Source organism: Melopsittacus undulatus, chromosome 7 (genome assembly GCF_012275295.1).
Source record: "Melopsittacus undulatus isolate bMelUnd1 chromosome 7, bMelUnd1.mat.Z, whole genome shotgun sequence".
NCBI lineage: Eukaryota > Metazoa > Chordata > Aves > Psittaciformes > Psittaculidae > Melopsittacus > Melopsittacus undulatus.
The window spans coordinates 64,647,776-64,663,997 of record NC_047533.1 but is presented as its reverse complement, the minus strand read 5'-3'; the positions used below and the strand labels follow the sequence as shown (position 1 = coordinate 64,663,997).

The 16,222-nt window shown below is 42.6% G+C and overlaps 1 protein-coding gene across 2 annotated transcripts in view; it reads right to left on the bottom strand.

The window, feature by feature from the left end:
* The window catches only part of TBC1D9 (TBC1 domain family member 9), a 48,179-nt gene extending 32,588 nt beyond the window's left edge, over nt 1-15,591 (bottom strand). For both annotated transcript variants that reach the window (XR_004079731.2, XM_013131043.3), the window contains exon 1: nt 15,216-15,591. Coding sequence is in view for 1 of the 2 variants with exons in the window: in XM_013131043.3 (XP_012986497.1) it covers nt 15,216-15,342 (127 nt within the window). In the remaining variant the exon portion in view is untranslated. The remainder of the gene's footprint in view (nt 1-15,215) is intronic.
* Between the last annotated feature and the right edge of the window lie 631 nt (nt 15,592-16,222).

The window sequence follows — 16,222 nt, the reverse complement described above, 5'->3', positions numbered from 1 at the left end:
CCCACGTATCAGTGAGAACACGGATTTTGTATTTCCCCATTCTATGTTTTCTATTTGTATTTTGTTATGAAGATCTTCAAAGGGCAGATTAAACACAATCTTTTCCTGCATTAATATCCACCACTTTTTAATCTAAGATTTCTTAAATATATGAGAAGTCTGAATACAACATCCGGTCTTTAGTAAGGTCTTCAGATACCTTAGAGGGGCATCTGCTGATTACCAGATATGAACACAAAATAATGTAAAATATTCTAATGTTCCCTAGTCTAACTAGCTTTTTGTTGTTCCTACTGCCATCTTAAACCCTCATCTTTCATATGTTTTGATTACTTGTGTACACTAACAAGCTTCCTCTTATCTATCTTCCACCAGCCCTCCTAGATACACCTTGACTCCTTTCAAACTTAGGAGACAGAAGTAGGTTATAATGTTCCTCTTCTGCTGAATATACTCTCTGCTCTGGCATCACAAAATCAATTATGGCCCCAGTCCAGAAAGTACATGTGTGCTTCAACCATGGGCAAAGATCCTCAAACACTTAAAGCTATTAGCGAGCTCAAGAGTACTGCTCAACTGGAGTGCAGACCAAGCCAGACACTAGACTGCACTAATCATCTGGATTTGCTGCAAACATGTAGCAGGGCTTATGCCAAAGGTTCTTCATGCTTTGCAGCTTCACATGTCTACTGACAGTACTAAATATGTAACAGACATGATGTAATATCTAAATAAAGTTGTATGCTGGCCAAATGTAATCTTCTCTGAGGTTCAGATACACTGTAATATCCCTGCAATCCTTAAAAATATGCTTGTTGCTTTCCTTCTGCTGTATTTCCAAATCTGTTGGTGTGTGGGTGTCCTGCCAACCAATTCTGCCAATAGTTCTGGGAGGGCGCTGCACATGTAAAAACTGGGATGCACAGGTAAGGTCTGGGAGCCAGAACAAACCTGCAGGCTTGTGCCACAACATCACGCCAAGAGGAGCGCCCATCCTACCTCCTTCTCCCCGAGGTATGGGAGACAGGAGAGGAACATCCCCCCGTCCCACCACACAGAAACAACACAAGATCAAGCAGTGTATTCCAGAAATGTGGAGTGTACTACACAAAAACCAAACCAACTAAAACAAGTCAGCACTGTAACAAGAGATGAGAGGTAAGTAAGGAAAAGGAAACAAAAGTAATAATACTTTCCACTGGTGCAGTAAGTAGCAGTTGCCCAGTGCCTTTTCAGCAATGAAAACAGGTTGTAGAAATAGCCATGCAGTGAGGTGAAGAGAAAAAAAAATGCACAGAACTCTAAAAGACCCCATGGAAATTCAAAGTGTAGCTTCCCAAGGTAACTGCAACAGTTTAGCAGTAAAATTTTACTTATAACTGTTTTGACAGATGATACATGTCATATTTAAAAATAATTTATGTGTTCTTATATACATTACAGCCAATTAATATTTATTTTTGAAATCGTGCCATTACCCCTGATTGCTGTCCTTTGGGAACTGTTCCATTTAGCATTTTAAGTCAGTGCTGGTTTTTTGGGTTTGAGTGTTTTCTTCTCCCTCAGATGTGATGCAAGCGGAATGAAATCACAGCAGCTCAAACTGGTAGTCTGAGAAGCTTCTACATGATCATCATAAAGTTTAAAAAATTAATACTGTTCATTAATTCTTCATATACAAGTACCTTTTCAGACATGGTTATGAAATAAGTAACTGCAAGTTTCTATAGAAACTGAACAAGCAACAAAGAATCACATTCCTTAGATCAGACAGGTTTTTGAGCAAGAGCCAGTGAATTATCCAGGCATCAAATCATGTGACTATACCAATTACATTTTCCCATTATTTCATCAGGTTTCTGACTACAAAATGAAATAAGGAATTCCCAGTGTAAGAACACTAAACCTGCAAGCCCTTGTTCAACGAGCAGTTTCCATCATCAAAGGGTTAAAGCACAAGTTAAAGTCTGTGGGATCAGCATCTGGATAACTAATGACAGCCCTGATCCTGAAGGCACTCAAACACAAGTAGCCTCAAATGGAGGAACAGTCTCATCAGACACACATGGCAAATGTCTAGAGCAATCATACTGACACATGGGGGTAGGAGCAGAAAAGGCAGTGAGAATGACTTAATTTTGTTTGATACAACATTTTGAATAAAGTCAGCTTCCTCTTCCCTTTTCCTCCTGGAAACTATGCTAAGGCACCTGGAAAATAAGGAGGTAAACTGGTGACAGCCCTTCACTAAGGGCAAATCATGCCTGACAAATTTGGTGGCATTCTATGATGGGGTTACAGCATTGGTGGATAACAGAAGAGCAACTGACATCGTTTAACCAAACTTGTACAAGGCATTTGACACTACCCTGCGTGACATCCTTGTCTCTAAACTGGAGATAAGAATTTGACAGATGGACCACTCAACAGATAAGGAATGGCTGGATGGTTGTGCTCAAAGAGTTGTGGTTAATGGCTTGATGTCCAAGTGGAGATCAGTGACAAGCAGTGTTCCTCAGTGGTCGGTATTTGGACTGTTGCTGTTCAACATCTTTGTTGGTGACATAGTGCAATTGAGCATGCCCTCACCAAGGTGGCCAACAACACCAAGCTGCACGGTTAACACACTGGAGGGAAAGGATGGCATCCAGAAGGATCCTAACAGGCTTGAAACGTAGGCCCATGGAAACAACATGAAGTTCAACAAGGCAAGGCCCTCCACCTAGGATGGGCAATCCCAGGCACAAATACAGGCTGGGCAGAGACTGGGTTGAGAGCAGCCCTGAGAAGGACTTGAGGGTGTTGGTTGATGAGAAGTTCAACATGGCCCCGCAGCATGTGTCTGCAGCCCAGAAAGCCAACCATATGCTGGGCTGCATCAAAAGCATGACCAGCAGGTCGAGGAAGGTGATTTTCCCCTTCTATTCTCTCCTCAGATCCCACCTGGAACACTCCATTCAGCTCTGGGGCCCCAAACATAAGAAGAGCATGGACCTGTTGGAGTAAGTCCAGAGGAGGGCCACAAAGATAGATCAGAGAGCTGGAGCACCTCTCCTATGGAGGAATGTTGGAAGCTGGGCTTGTTCAGCCTGCAGAAGAGAAGGCTCTGGGGAGACCTTAGAACAGCTTCCAGTGCCTAAAGGGGCCTACCAGAACGCTGGAGAGAGACTTTTTACAAGGGCATACAGGGATAGGACAAAGGGGTATGGCTTTAAACTGAAAAAGATAAGATTTAGATCAGGTATTCAGAATAAGTTCTGGACTATGAGGGAGATGAGGCACTGGCACAGGTTGCCCAGAGAAGCTGTGGCTGCCGCATCCCTGACAGTGCTCAAGGCCAGGTTGGACTAGGGAGTTCAGCAACCTGGTCTAGTGGAAGGTGTCTCTGCCCGCGGCAGAGGTTGGAACTGGATGAGCTTTAAGGTCCCTTCCAACTCAAACCATTCTATGATTCTGTGAAAGGCAGTGAAATGTAATATCTGAAACCAGGGAATACAAAGCCACAACTGGCTAGGGGGCCTTGGCAATTATTCTTGCATCATGTTACTGGAAGGACATACAATGCACTAGAGGGTATTACTGGAAAGGGCTTCAGTTACCTCATGCAATTTATGCTGAACAAAGAAATCATACGACATTTTACTTATCTGACCACTGTGCCTCACATTTAGTCGTAAGCTGGAGGGGGAGCCTATAATCTTTGCACAGAATATACATATTATTAGCCTGCATTCATGCATTAAATCATGATGTGCTGTACTTCCATCCTTACTCTAGCAACCAGTTTTCAAACTGTATTTTGCTAGAAGGAATTATGAGCACATGAAGCCTGACCTCCTGCCTAACATACACCCCATTTTAAGCCAAATGAGTTCTATCTGACCAAAGGCTGTCTTCCAGAAAGGTAGGTCATCGTGATCTGAAAACTAAGCAAATTGATTCAGTCAGTTAAAAGTATTCCAAGCACCACTGCACCCTCTGCTCTTCGGAGACCAGTATGCCGATGGCTTACAGTCCAGACTGATTACAAATTGACCACAAGCAGTAATGAAATCAAAGGAGGGCCTCCAGTAGAATCAATTCGGTTTATTATTAGTTACCAACAGTGAACACACACACACACACACTTTAGTTTATATGGACTCAAATACCTGTAGTAAGTCATAGAATCATAGAATAATTAGGGTTGGAAAGGACCTTAAGATCACCTAGTTCCAATCCCCTTGCAATGGGCAGGGACACCTCACACTAAACCATGTCACCCAAGGCTCTGTCCTACCTGGCCAACATTCTTAGGTGTCTAGATATCCACAGCACAGGTCTTTGCTGCGGGAATATTCCTTTCTTTTCTTTCTTTAAAAAAAGATATAGCTAGTGATTTATTCTTTCGTAAGAATTTGCAAGCTTCTTTGCAAAACACTAATTACTGGTGTTTCTTAAAGAAAAAGTAAGGTTTTGCACCTTACACACAATCTTCCTTACCACAAAAAGATTTTCTTACTGACAAACAGTAACTCTCTTTCACAAGAAGTCACACTTTGATTTAAATAAAACACAAAGATCAAATAGCCTTCATCATCTTTCTGCAGTCCCCCGGCATCAATCTTATTATGTTTGTCAGTCTGCAGTTTTACCTGCTAAAATGCAGAGGGGTCTCAAACTAAACTGGATTACATATATGAAAATGAATACCTGGATTGTATAGAACCTGTAGTGAACCTTGTTAAAAGCCAATTTATTCACTGTTTATGAATGATAATACTGCTTGATACTGCCTCTCAGAAACACCCTCCCCTCCTCCAGTTTGCCAGCTGACAAGCATGTGTTATTTATGTGGCTCCTGAGAGCAAACCCCTGCCTTGCCACATCCTTCTCCCAGCTCTACCCTAGTACAATTTACAACCTGACAATCTCTCAAGTTACCTTCTTTAAAATGTCTAAACAAACAACATCCATCTTTTAGCATGTAGAGCAAATACAGACGTATACCCTCCAAAAGTGCTAAGATCTAATACAAGTCAGACTGTGACTCTTGCAGTCATGCTTATTGAGCTATCATCCAAATAGTCCAATGGATGTCAGCAGCCTATTTGTGTGTGAGCTCAACACCACAACCAGGAAAACTTGCAGTGTCACACGTGTCATCAGGAAGAAGTTCCTGAAACAGGCATCGTGACATTCCACCACTGAATGAAACATACTGCTTAAACTGTTTGCAATATTTAAAGTGTGCTGATTAAAGCATGACCCCTTCTCTTGCCACTGAAGTAAGCTGGACACATAATGAGCTCCGGTCATATACCTGAAACATCCAAGGGACCTAATTTGAATTGTAGATGTCTGCTAGTTTCTGAAAAAGCCTTAATCAATAAGGTCAACTTAGTCATATTTGTACCCAGAGCATTCAGTTTTATACTGATTTCATGGACTGATTTTATGGACAGTGAATAAACTCTTCCTAAAAGTCTGAGTGTTATTTCCTGGACTATAAAAACAATAACTCATAACACCACATAGCTAAAACACACAGTGCAAACTACTGTTTTTCCTATTAACTATAATGAATCATTACTCTACCATTCTTTCCCAAGGTAGTGCATGTGTTTATGTGATTAGCTCTCTCATTTGTTATTACAGAATGAGGTCATCTAATTACTTGCCTGTCAAATTCAACCTAAAGCAATAATCCAAACTCAATGGGAAATACTTAGAACAAATCCTTTTAAAGGGGTGGATCAATTCTATTTGATTTCATTTCATGGGAAGCCTAAATGAATAGTAAATATTGTACACAGCTCAAAAATAATTACATTGTTAACTTCCAATCCTAGCAACAGTATTCACAAAAGTATGAAAACAACCACTTCACTGAGAACACCACCCTTGGAACTTTATGAAGGGTTATACAGTTTTGTTTTATAGGTCTTCATTTATATAAGCGGAAGCAAAATAATGTCTAAATACTTATTTAATAACTGTCTTACCATGTGGGTTATATGGTTTTGGCTTATATGGACATATAATGTGGCATCAAGAAAAACAAATTCTTTCTCTGAAATTAAGGCCTAAGTTTTCTTAAGTCTTCCCTGATACCTGCCTCTGTTGCTCTCTTTTTACCAATGCAGTTTTCTACAGCACTGATTTGCATAGCCACCATTATCTTTGCATATGAGTTTTTAAACATATTCTATGAAACTAACTTTGAGGAAGTCCTGTCACTACTGACATTCAGCAAGAAAACCAGCAAAAAATAGTATTTGTTTTTTCTGTCCTCAGGTTGACAAATGCAAATGAGAAAAGGGTGAAAAACTAACTCTCTAAAAACAAAAAAAGCAGCTCAGGAAGGGCCAGTGTGCTGATCTGGCCTGGCTATTGCAGGATAAAGCAGAAACAAATGATGATGCTTTCATTCACTCTTTAACAATTCTGACTGAATTAGATTCTCTTCCAAATATCTTAAAAGTTATTAGCAACTGAACATCTACCACAGGACTTGTCAAGGTGTCCAGACAACTCATTACCATCCCTGTAAAAATCTGTATCTTAACTGGACCCTAAATCTGACTGGGTTTAGAATTTCAGGTTTTAGAGCTTTTTATAACTGCATCTGCCAAGCTGAAGAGCCTTAATCATCGTAAAATGCAGTCACATTTGTCAGTGTTGTCTACTAAGCAAATTTACAATATTTTAGGGTTGTAAAATTTTGCTAGTATTTTCTTCAACAGAGAAGAATATACATTACAATCTACATCTATCACTACATATAGGTACATACATACACCAAAAGAATTCCCTTTATTTCCTCTAAGGCCCAGTTTGCAGATGATGAAATGTCCAGGCACAGACACTCACAGAGTAGTTCATTTAAACAGTAAGTTCCCAGAAACAAACACACTAGATCGGACCTGAAACAAAAAGACAGCAGAAGGAAAAGGCTGTGTATGGAGATGAGCACCAACAGGACATGCTAGACAATTATGGGTACATGAAGGCTTGCAACACAGAGGAAAATGGTACTTGGACAAAAACCAAAACAAACTCGCACACCTTAAGAAAATAAGTTTTATACTACATGTCAATCACACCAGACTGTATGAAATGATGGAGAAGAACAGAGATAGAGTTAACAAATGCCTTCAAGGTATGATATCAACATTTACATGAAGTTTGTAAAAAAACCAACCAAACCAACACTTAGGAAGAGTTAAGGTACCACTGACCAAAACAGGAGGCAAGTCACCAATTTTCCCTTGAGACTAATTCTTTTTAAGTATCTCATTCTCCCAAGAGTACACAAAAAAAATAAACAGACTTCATCCAAAAGTAAAATTTAAATCAATTACATCAGCACCAATGTAAGATTCAGATAAATCATATAATCTTATTGATCAAGCAAGTGTGAGCAACTGAAGAAAAGAACCCCAACCAACCAACCCACACTGAAACAAAACCCAGCAACCACCACCCCTAAACTAAGAGAAACATTGTAAATGGAATCCAGCCAACACAATCAATGGCACAAATTGAGAACTGACGTGTGAACAGTAAATTCAGCTTGAATTAAGGACCAGTCCTGAAGCACAGCATGGTCAAAAACAAGATAAAGCCAAAAAGAAACAATAGTTCCAGGATAAAATTACTCAAATTTTAACTGCTCTGACTGAATACCTGCAGACAGATCATATTTCAACAAGCTATTAGTGAAGGCACTTTAGAGGGAACCATGCTGAAAAGAAAAATCACAACAACTTTGGTTAATAAAATACTGGAATACAGAGAGAAGCAGTGCAAGACAGGACTGTGGGGAAACAAACGAGAACACAGGAAGAACTTACTAGCTGAAACTAAGACTGCTGCTGCAGTAGGAAATCGTACACCTTTTCTGGAAACTTCAGAAAAAAAGAATAATCAGAAATCAGGCCTAGAAATACTTAGTCTTTCTTTTGAAAAGCAAACAAATGGAAGGATATTTTGAGGAAGTCCTTCAGAACTTAAGCCCACCTCAGCAACAGATTTAAAGGCAAAATGCAAATACACATTTCAACACTGATCAGACACCAAAAGTACAATTAGCAATCAAAAATCTAACAGAAAGCAAGATTTCAGTCAAAGGCTTAAAGCCCTTCATACACCTTCTATTGTCCTACTTCAGCAAAGCCAGTGGCAGCAACAACTCCTGTCCATTACAGGAAAAAGCCATACACAGTGTGATGCTATGATGTATAAAAAAAAAAGTAGAGGTTGCAAATCCTGGGGAAGAATGGAAAAAGCTAAACAGATTCTGCCTATACCAGATATCAAGAAGAAGAGATGAGAATGCGTTTTAATTAACTTTCAAACCATACTTGTGGAACATGTTTGAATTCTACAGAACTCTAACTGAAACTGTCAAAGGCCAAAACATCCATGAATTATGATACAGTCTCACAAAGATGTGAAACTGGACAGGAGAATGATGGAAATATGGAAACTGATTTGAAGACTGTATGGGACCAGAAAGCAATACCAAGAACTCTGTAAGCAATACAAACTCTAGTATAGTGCAGAAAATTACTAAGAGGCCTACCCATTCTAGAGAGAAATTCTTTACTATGAGGGTGGTGAGGCACTGGCACAGGCTGCCCAGAGAAGCTGTGGCTGCCCAATCCCTGGCAGTGCTCAAGGCCCAGTTGGACAGGGCTTCAAGCAACCGGGTCTAGTGGAAGGTGTCCCTGTCAGTGGCAGGCGGGTTGGAACTGGATGAGCTTTGAAGTCTCTTCCAACCCAAACCATTCCCTGAATCTATGAATTCTTGCTTACTACATTATGATCCTGTGTGACGTTTCTAACAAGGCTGAGACAGTGATCTCAGGAGAAAGAGCAGGCCATCCTTGAATTCCATGTGCGAAGAAATAACATTATGTCAGAAGGCAAAAATGGCAACTGACAGCTCAAAGGTCTTGATGGGTCACACTACTAAAAGTGTAAAAGATGACGTAACATCAAAGAAAATCTTTGACCATATCCTGGGTTCAGCACTAGCAGTCATTTTTCTCCTTCTTAGTAGCTGGTGCAGTGCTGTGGTTTTGAGTTTCAGCCTGGGAACAGTGCTGATAACACCAATGTTTTTTTTTAGTTGCTGCTCATTAATGTTTACTCTTACCAAGGACTTTGTGAGTCTCATGCTCTGCCAGGGAGGAGGGGAAGCTGGGAGGAAGCAGGGACAGGACACCTGATCCAAACTAGCCAGAGAGGTATTCCATACCACAGCATGTCATGCCCACTATATAAACTGGGGGCAGTTACACAGAAGGGATAGATCACTGCTCGAGTTAGGCTGGGTATTGGTCAGTGGGTGGTGAGAAGTTGTATTCTCTTCCCTCATTATTTCCCTTATCATTATTATTATTGGTGGTAGCAGTAGTGGTTTGTGTTACACCTTAGTTACTGGACTGTTCTTATCTCAAACCGTGGGAGTTACAATCTTTTGATTCTCCCCATGCCTGTGGGCAGGGGGAGGAAGAAGGGGGAGTGAGCGAATGGCTGTGTGGTTTCTGGGTTGCTGGCTGGGCTTAAACCACGACAGACCAAGAAGAATTGCAGTAGAGAAACTAGAGCCATACCAAACATCTCATGCACTGTATCTGCACAAACAGTGCACTGCCTGTAAAAACCAGAGATCAAGAGAAGCATTAGGCAGGAAATGAGACACCTTCCAATCCAGCACTTGCAAAAGCATCTGGGAATTCAACAGAATGACTCGTGAGTCAATCTGGAGCATCAAGCAGCAGTTCAACCCTGGACACCTGCATGTCCTCTTTAAGTGGAAGTCTACTAGTCTGAAGAAGCAAACACCCACAACAGAACCTAAAGAGAAGCTCAGCAGGATAAAACCTGATGTGGTGTAGCATCAAATGTCAGAGGGGAAGGAACTAATTTCCACCCCCATGAGCCAAAATGAACACTGGAAGCTGATGGATAGGCTGACCATTCATGTCAGTTATGCTAACTGCATGCATTGTGATAAATGCTAGATTTGAAGTATCAGAAAAGCACATGCTTTCTACTCAAGTGTACCACGTTTGACATGAAAAGGCCTAATTGCTTGAGTCAACATCAGAAAGTGTCAAGTTTGTTAAAAAATGCACCATCCTTCCATCAGACAGATTACTTACTGGTCAAAATAAAATATACTAGTACAAAGCTGTTTTCAAGCAACCTCTTCCTCAAACCTCAGAACTCAGAGGCTGAAGACAAGATAGAATCTTATCTCCAGATTTGAAATATTAATTGTCTTGTCCAGCACGGCTGCAGAAAAGGGTTCTGAATTAGAATACTGTCACAGTATTAAAAATTATAATAGATTTGACATTGAAGGCTTGCACTAGCCAGTCAACCTCAGAACCTCTCCTTTCTGCCTTTTCAGTGTGGAAATTACATGATAACTCTCTCTGCAAAAATATCTGGAGAGAAAGATAGGAGTTCATCAATTTCCTTTATCACCTTAAGTCAGCAAAGTTCCATCTGCTCTCTTCTGCGTAAGCATTTAAATCATCTTTGGCAACATCTCATGGACTTACAAACTTGTACTGAATCTCTGTCTCGTGCACTGTCCCCAGCTGTAAGCACAAATACCCGATCTGCAAAATAATTTACTCTTAAGAACAGTTCTTGCAAACTAAGAACAAGTGGTTTGCACTGGTATTCAAAGAGATCTTGCAGTAACATTTTAATCAAAATTACTTAGAAGTTCATCTCCCCTTTACACACAAACATACACACTCAGAAGTAGCACAGCAGCCACAGTCTCTCTTCCCGTAAGCTCTGAGTGAATATATTGCTCTACCATCAACTATTACTGGCACTTAATTCCTTGCAATACTGTTTCCACACACAAGAGTTTGGCAAGCATTACCACTGTATAGCAGAAAGCAGTTAACTTTTTTACCGTAGCTACTGCAAGATACACTTAATAACACAAACACAAAAGCCTGATAGTTACTTACAAACTTTGACACCTTCAAGATTCTTACATCCATCAAAGTAAGAGTCATACAGGGCACAGCGCCCCAGTGACGGGAAAGATCTGGGTTCATGTTCTTTCCAAATGCCCCTGCTTCAGATGAGGAAGGCCACTGTGTAACACAGCGGATCCCACTGGAAAAAGAAGTATTTCAAAGAAGCCAAACCATCAGGCTGTTCAGTGAAGGGAGCCAACAAGCAGGAAGCAGAATAGATATAAAGGAGTGAGAGTTAAAAACATCCAGCACCTTTAAGAAAACTAATATGGGGGGAGAAAAAAAAAGATTGTTTTCCCTGTTGTCAAACAAAGGGAAGATGAAACTCTTGAGTGAGGGACACACAGAAGCAAAATACAGGCATGCATTATGTGCAAGGCACAAACCAATTTCATTAGAAGGAAAGCTCATCAGCAATTAAATACTTTTAAAGGAGGAAAGTACATTTTCTGGTCTTGTCCTGGGAGATTAATTCAGTCATGCAAGATAACACAAGTTTGCAGAATAGCTATGAAAATCCAATTTAAAATCCAATTTACAAGTCTTTCCCACTTCCTTTTTGTTAAAAAGGGAGCAAAACCCAAACAACCCTTCAATTAAGATATGCTTACAAAGGGAAGTCACATTGTGTCAGACTGTTACTGACATAAACACAATCAGTTAAAAAAGCCTGGGCCTTCATTCAGTATAAAATTGGATCCACACTGCTTAGCAGAAAAGCTGTATCTCTTCAGTAAACTATTAATCAGATACATTTTGATACCAGAGATGACTTCTAGGGACCCACTAATTAGGCACTGCACTAACACACAATAAGATCATCATTCTTCTAATTTGTTACAAGCCAGTAAGTGCCAAAAAACCCTCCAATATCCAAACAAGGATTTAAAAAAGGCTTTCTCTAGTCAACTAAGTTACATAAATCAAGGCCAAGAGGAATGGATCAGTGCAGGAAGGGTCAATGTTTCACCCCTTACCCCAAAGTGACCGATACTGTTTTACTTGCAAAAGGCTGCTGGGCTTGGAGTGGATCCTGAAGAACAGGTAACACAAGCACTACTGTCCAACTTAAGGCCACCAAGATTTACTTTCACCCACCCACAAGGCCATTTAAACTACTTGGCTTTAGACTGAGACACACCAAAAGGCCTAAAAGATCAATTCTTCTGGACTCTGCTCTTGTGATGGTAACCTCCTTCCACAGGACAGTACTAGGTGATAGAGGACAGGTAACACAAAGACCCTGGCAGTCACTTAAAGGATGATGATCAGCCTTCTGCCACCTTTTCACAGTCACAGCATCCAGCCACACTACTGTCTGAAGGGGTTTGTCCCCAGCCTTCCCCCCTCAGAAAGTACTCTACCTCCTACTTCAGCCATGCCAACACAGCTGCATTACAGTGCTGCCCTGACTAAAGTCCTTTGAAGCCTGATGTATTCACAGATGGAGGAAAGGGCAGTACACTTAGCCCTGATCAATTTGCTGACTGGTTAGTTTCACAGCAAACCTAAACTTGAGGGCAAAGCCAGGGGATCAGTGCTTCTCATCATCCAACATCATGAAGCCATCTCACGTCATGAAACCCAGAGCCTCATAATTTGAAAGTCCACTGTCATTCTATAATTTATGACAAATGGCTTCAAGAGTCAATAATAAGGGAGTACAAGTCAGCAGATGTTAGATCACAAAAAAAGGGACAGCTGTATTTACATCCTCTCTTGCATGTAAAAATTCAGACCATTCCCATCACAGTGAAAAATCTTGCATGCAAAATTTCTAGCCAACTTCAAGGACACATAATCTAGCTTCCTACAGAGCAAGCAGGCCAAATTCTTTACTTTAAACTAGATAACTTCCACCTGTCACAAGAGCTATAACCTTATCAACTACAGAACTTCCTCAACCCAAATGCTATGGTTACTGCAAATGTATACCCTGTTGACCATTTCAGCAGATTTACTTACTCTGAACCCTCGGGATCAGCTTGGCCAAGTTTTCTTTTAAAATCAATAATCTTTTCTTTTAAAATCAATAGTTTTCTTTTAACCAGTCTTATGTACCAAGAACAACCCATTGGCTTCCTTTACCTGATGTGGCACTCAATGAGAAGGCTACAGCTATTAGAACAACCTGTGTAGAATTCCAGTATTTCCTTAAAAAAAACAAGTAATTCTAAATTCTACTTATTACTATGCCTACCAAGAAGGGAGTGGGCTACATCCCTTTTTTATTTCCTTTCCCACCATTTGTTGACCACTGTCTCAAAAACCCATGTGCTAAAATGGCAAAAGCTGACAAGTTCTCATACAGCTCTTTAAATACTGCCAGCACTAATCACTTTCTGCAGGTTAGTAATGGCTGGCTGTTTAGTTATGGTTCCAGAAACATACTGAAAAAAAGCTTCAACTTTTTCCAGCCCTTTCCCATACAAACAAACCCCCTAGAAATTGTCTAGCTTCTTGTTGCTACTAACTCAAAGCCACAGCAGTGACAATTCCAGGCAAAGCATGGACACTAGTAAGAGGTACATGGAAAGAAGTTTTTTCAAAATACACATAGAACTTTTGCATTCTAAAACCTATTCACTATACAGATCGCATACACATACTAAAATAATGAATATAGTGCACAGATACTTAAATTCCAAGGGGGGAATGTAGAAACCAAGACAGAACTATTTCTGTATTCTAAACTCCAACCAAATGCTGCCAGTTTATCTGGCCTTCACAAAAATAAAAGGAGTGCACATTTATGAATCTTACTCCCACTCAAAGAGTAAATCTCCAAAAGGGATGTCTCCATCTGTCCAGTGCTATCCTCAAGCAGACTATGGCGAGAAGGCTTTGGTATGCATGCACTGTGCAAACAGGTTGAAAAGAAACCCCAAATTCTCAAAATGTTTCCCCAGTAACTGAGAAATGATTAGAAAATGGATTGGGTACCTCAAATGATCTCTAATTCAAATATAACAAAGTCAGAAATGTACTGGAATGTCTTGTGAGAACACCTACACAAGATTAAAAAATCCTTAAGAGGACAGGGGCTAATCCACAAAAGGAGAGTCTGTGAAGAATTTGTCAGAAAGTACAGCAAGGGTGAACTTTTAAGGCAAAACATGTTTTTTATGGATTTGCTAATATTGCCCATAATTCAAAAGATTAAAGAAACATCAAGACCCACAGCCAAATGCGATCACTTCCCATGCAAGAATGGTTTATCCACATACAACACTGAAGAAGACTGAGGATCTCAGGAGCCTACCTGAAAACACACTTTACAGTGGTCCATTAGCTTAGATTATGGATTGTTTACAAGTCCACAGAGCATTCAATGGCTGAAGAAACGTTTAATCTCCTAGCAAATATGCACAGGACCTTGAGCCAAACACAGATGTAGTCCACATTTATTTCAATTAGCCTGAAGAACTAGTGGCAATAGAAGTGGATAACGAAGAAACCACAGCACTTCAAAGAATGAATTTGATTATTTTCTGCCAATTGATAACACCACTGGTTCTGTATTTCCAGTTTCATAGAAATGTGTATACATTGCTTAAACACGATGAAAGGTCTTGACAAATGTACAGGCACAGTATTACACAGACCAAGATGCGTATGACCCAAAGACCTACAGAAGTGCCTGCAGTTGGCAGCAGTCGAAAACAAAGCATTCAGGAAACATATTTTACAAGGACACCCTGCAGAATACAGAAAAGATGAAGCAAATCTGGTCTCACAGTACATGCTTGTGCACCACAACGTGTTCAAAACGGAAATCTGGTCACATTACACCCTGATGTATGAAGGCACCGGACACGGCCATGACCCACACAAACCTTCACAAGGAGTAAATCCTCCAAGGAACCTTAGCCAGTCCTCATGGGAACCTCAGCGCATTGCCCTCAGTCGCACACCTGAGCACCAGCAGGGCGCACACTGTCCCCCCTAGCCCCCCATCCTCACAGCGCCCAGCGAGGCACCATCCGCCGCCCCCTGCAGGGAGGCCGGACCCCCTGGCACAGCGCATACCTGAGCCCTGCACCAGGCGGGGCGGCGGCGGGAGCGGGGCAGGACCCGGCAGCCCGGCAAGGCCACCCCCCTCCCCACAGCCGGTGGGGACCCACCACCACCCCGAGGGAGCCGCCGGGAGAAACGGGGCGAACGCGGCCCCGCCCCACCGTGCCGCCCGCAGGACCCCGGCCGCGCCACCGCCCTTACCGGCGAGTCCCCCTCCGCCGCCATCGCCGCCGTGCCCCTTCCTCCGCTGGAGGATGAAGTAGGGGTTGGCCCGCTCCGTCACCCACAGGGCGTTCGCCAGCAGCACCTCCTCGGGGTTCACCCACATGCTCCCCGCTCAGACAAAGCCCGGCCCGGCCGCCCGCCTGCGGGGCGCGGTGACTCAAGCACGCACGGTCCGCATCAGACGCCACCATGCCCGGCCGCCGAGGCACCGGCGGACGCAGGGCTGAGGGGCGGCAGCCGCATTACCCCCCGCGGCTCCCGCCGCCGGGAGCAGAGGGGCAGGGGCAGCACTGACATGGGCGAACGCCCCAGCCCCGCACCCGCCTCCCCTCACACACCCGGCGGATGGCGAGGGGGGAGAGGCCGCGCGCTCCCCGCACCTGCGCGCTGCGGGGCGGGGTCGGGGAGGGGGGCGGAGCCTCAGCGCACGCGCCGCTCCGGCTGCTCCCTCAGGGCGGCCGTTGGAGGGGCGGGTGCGGAGGTAGGGACATGGACACCGGCACCGTCAGCTGGCCTGCGTGTCCCTGCCTGGCCTTCATCTAGATGGATACTGCCCCTTCATAGCCGCCTGCCCTGAAAGGTGTAGTGTTTGCACTGCGTCGCAAGGAGTTCGTGAAGCTGGTGTTGCAGGAAAGAGGGGGCTCTGGCCTCCACGTAGGAGAAAGCCATCCATTCCCAGGAGGTGATTGGGCTGCCCTCTTGCCACAGCCAACCCTGATGGTGCTTCTCTGCTCAGCACCATTTCTGAAGTGCACTCTGCTGCTGAAGACCACACGCTGTGCTTGCTGAGATGTCTGGGAGGAGGATTTGAAGGCATGAAAAGCCCTAAAATAAACAGCTATATTTGGCTTGGCAGATATGCCAAGCACATTCAGAGGGTATAGTGGTATCTATAGAATAATAGTTTGTGTTGGAAGGGACCTTAAAGATCATCTAGTTCCCGCACTCTGCCATGGGCACAGACACCTTCCACTAGACTCACT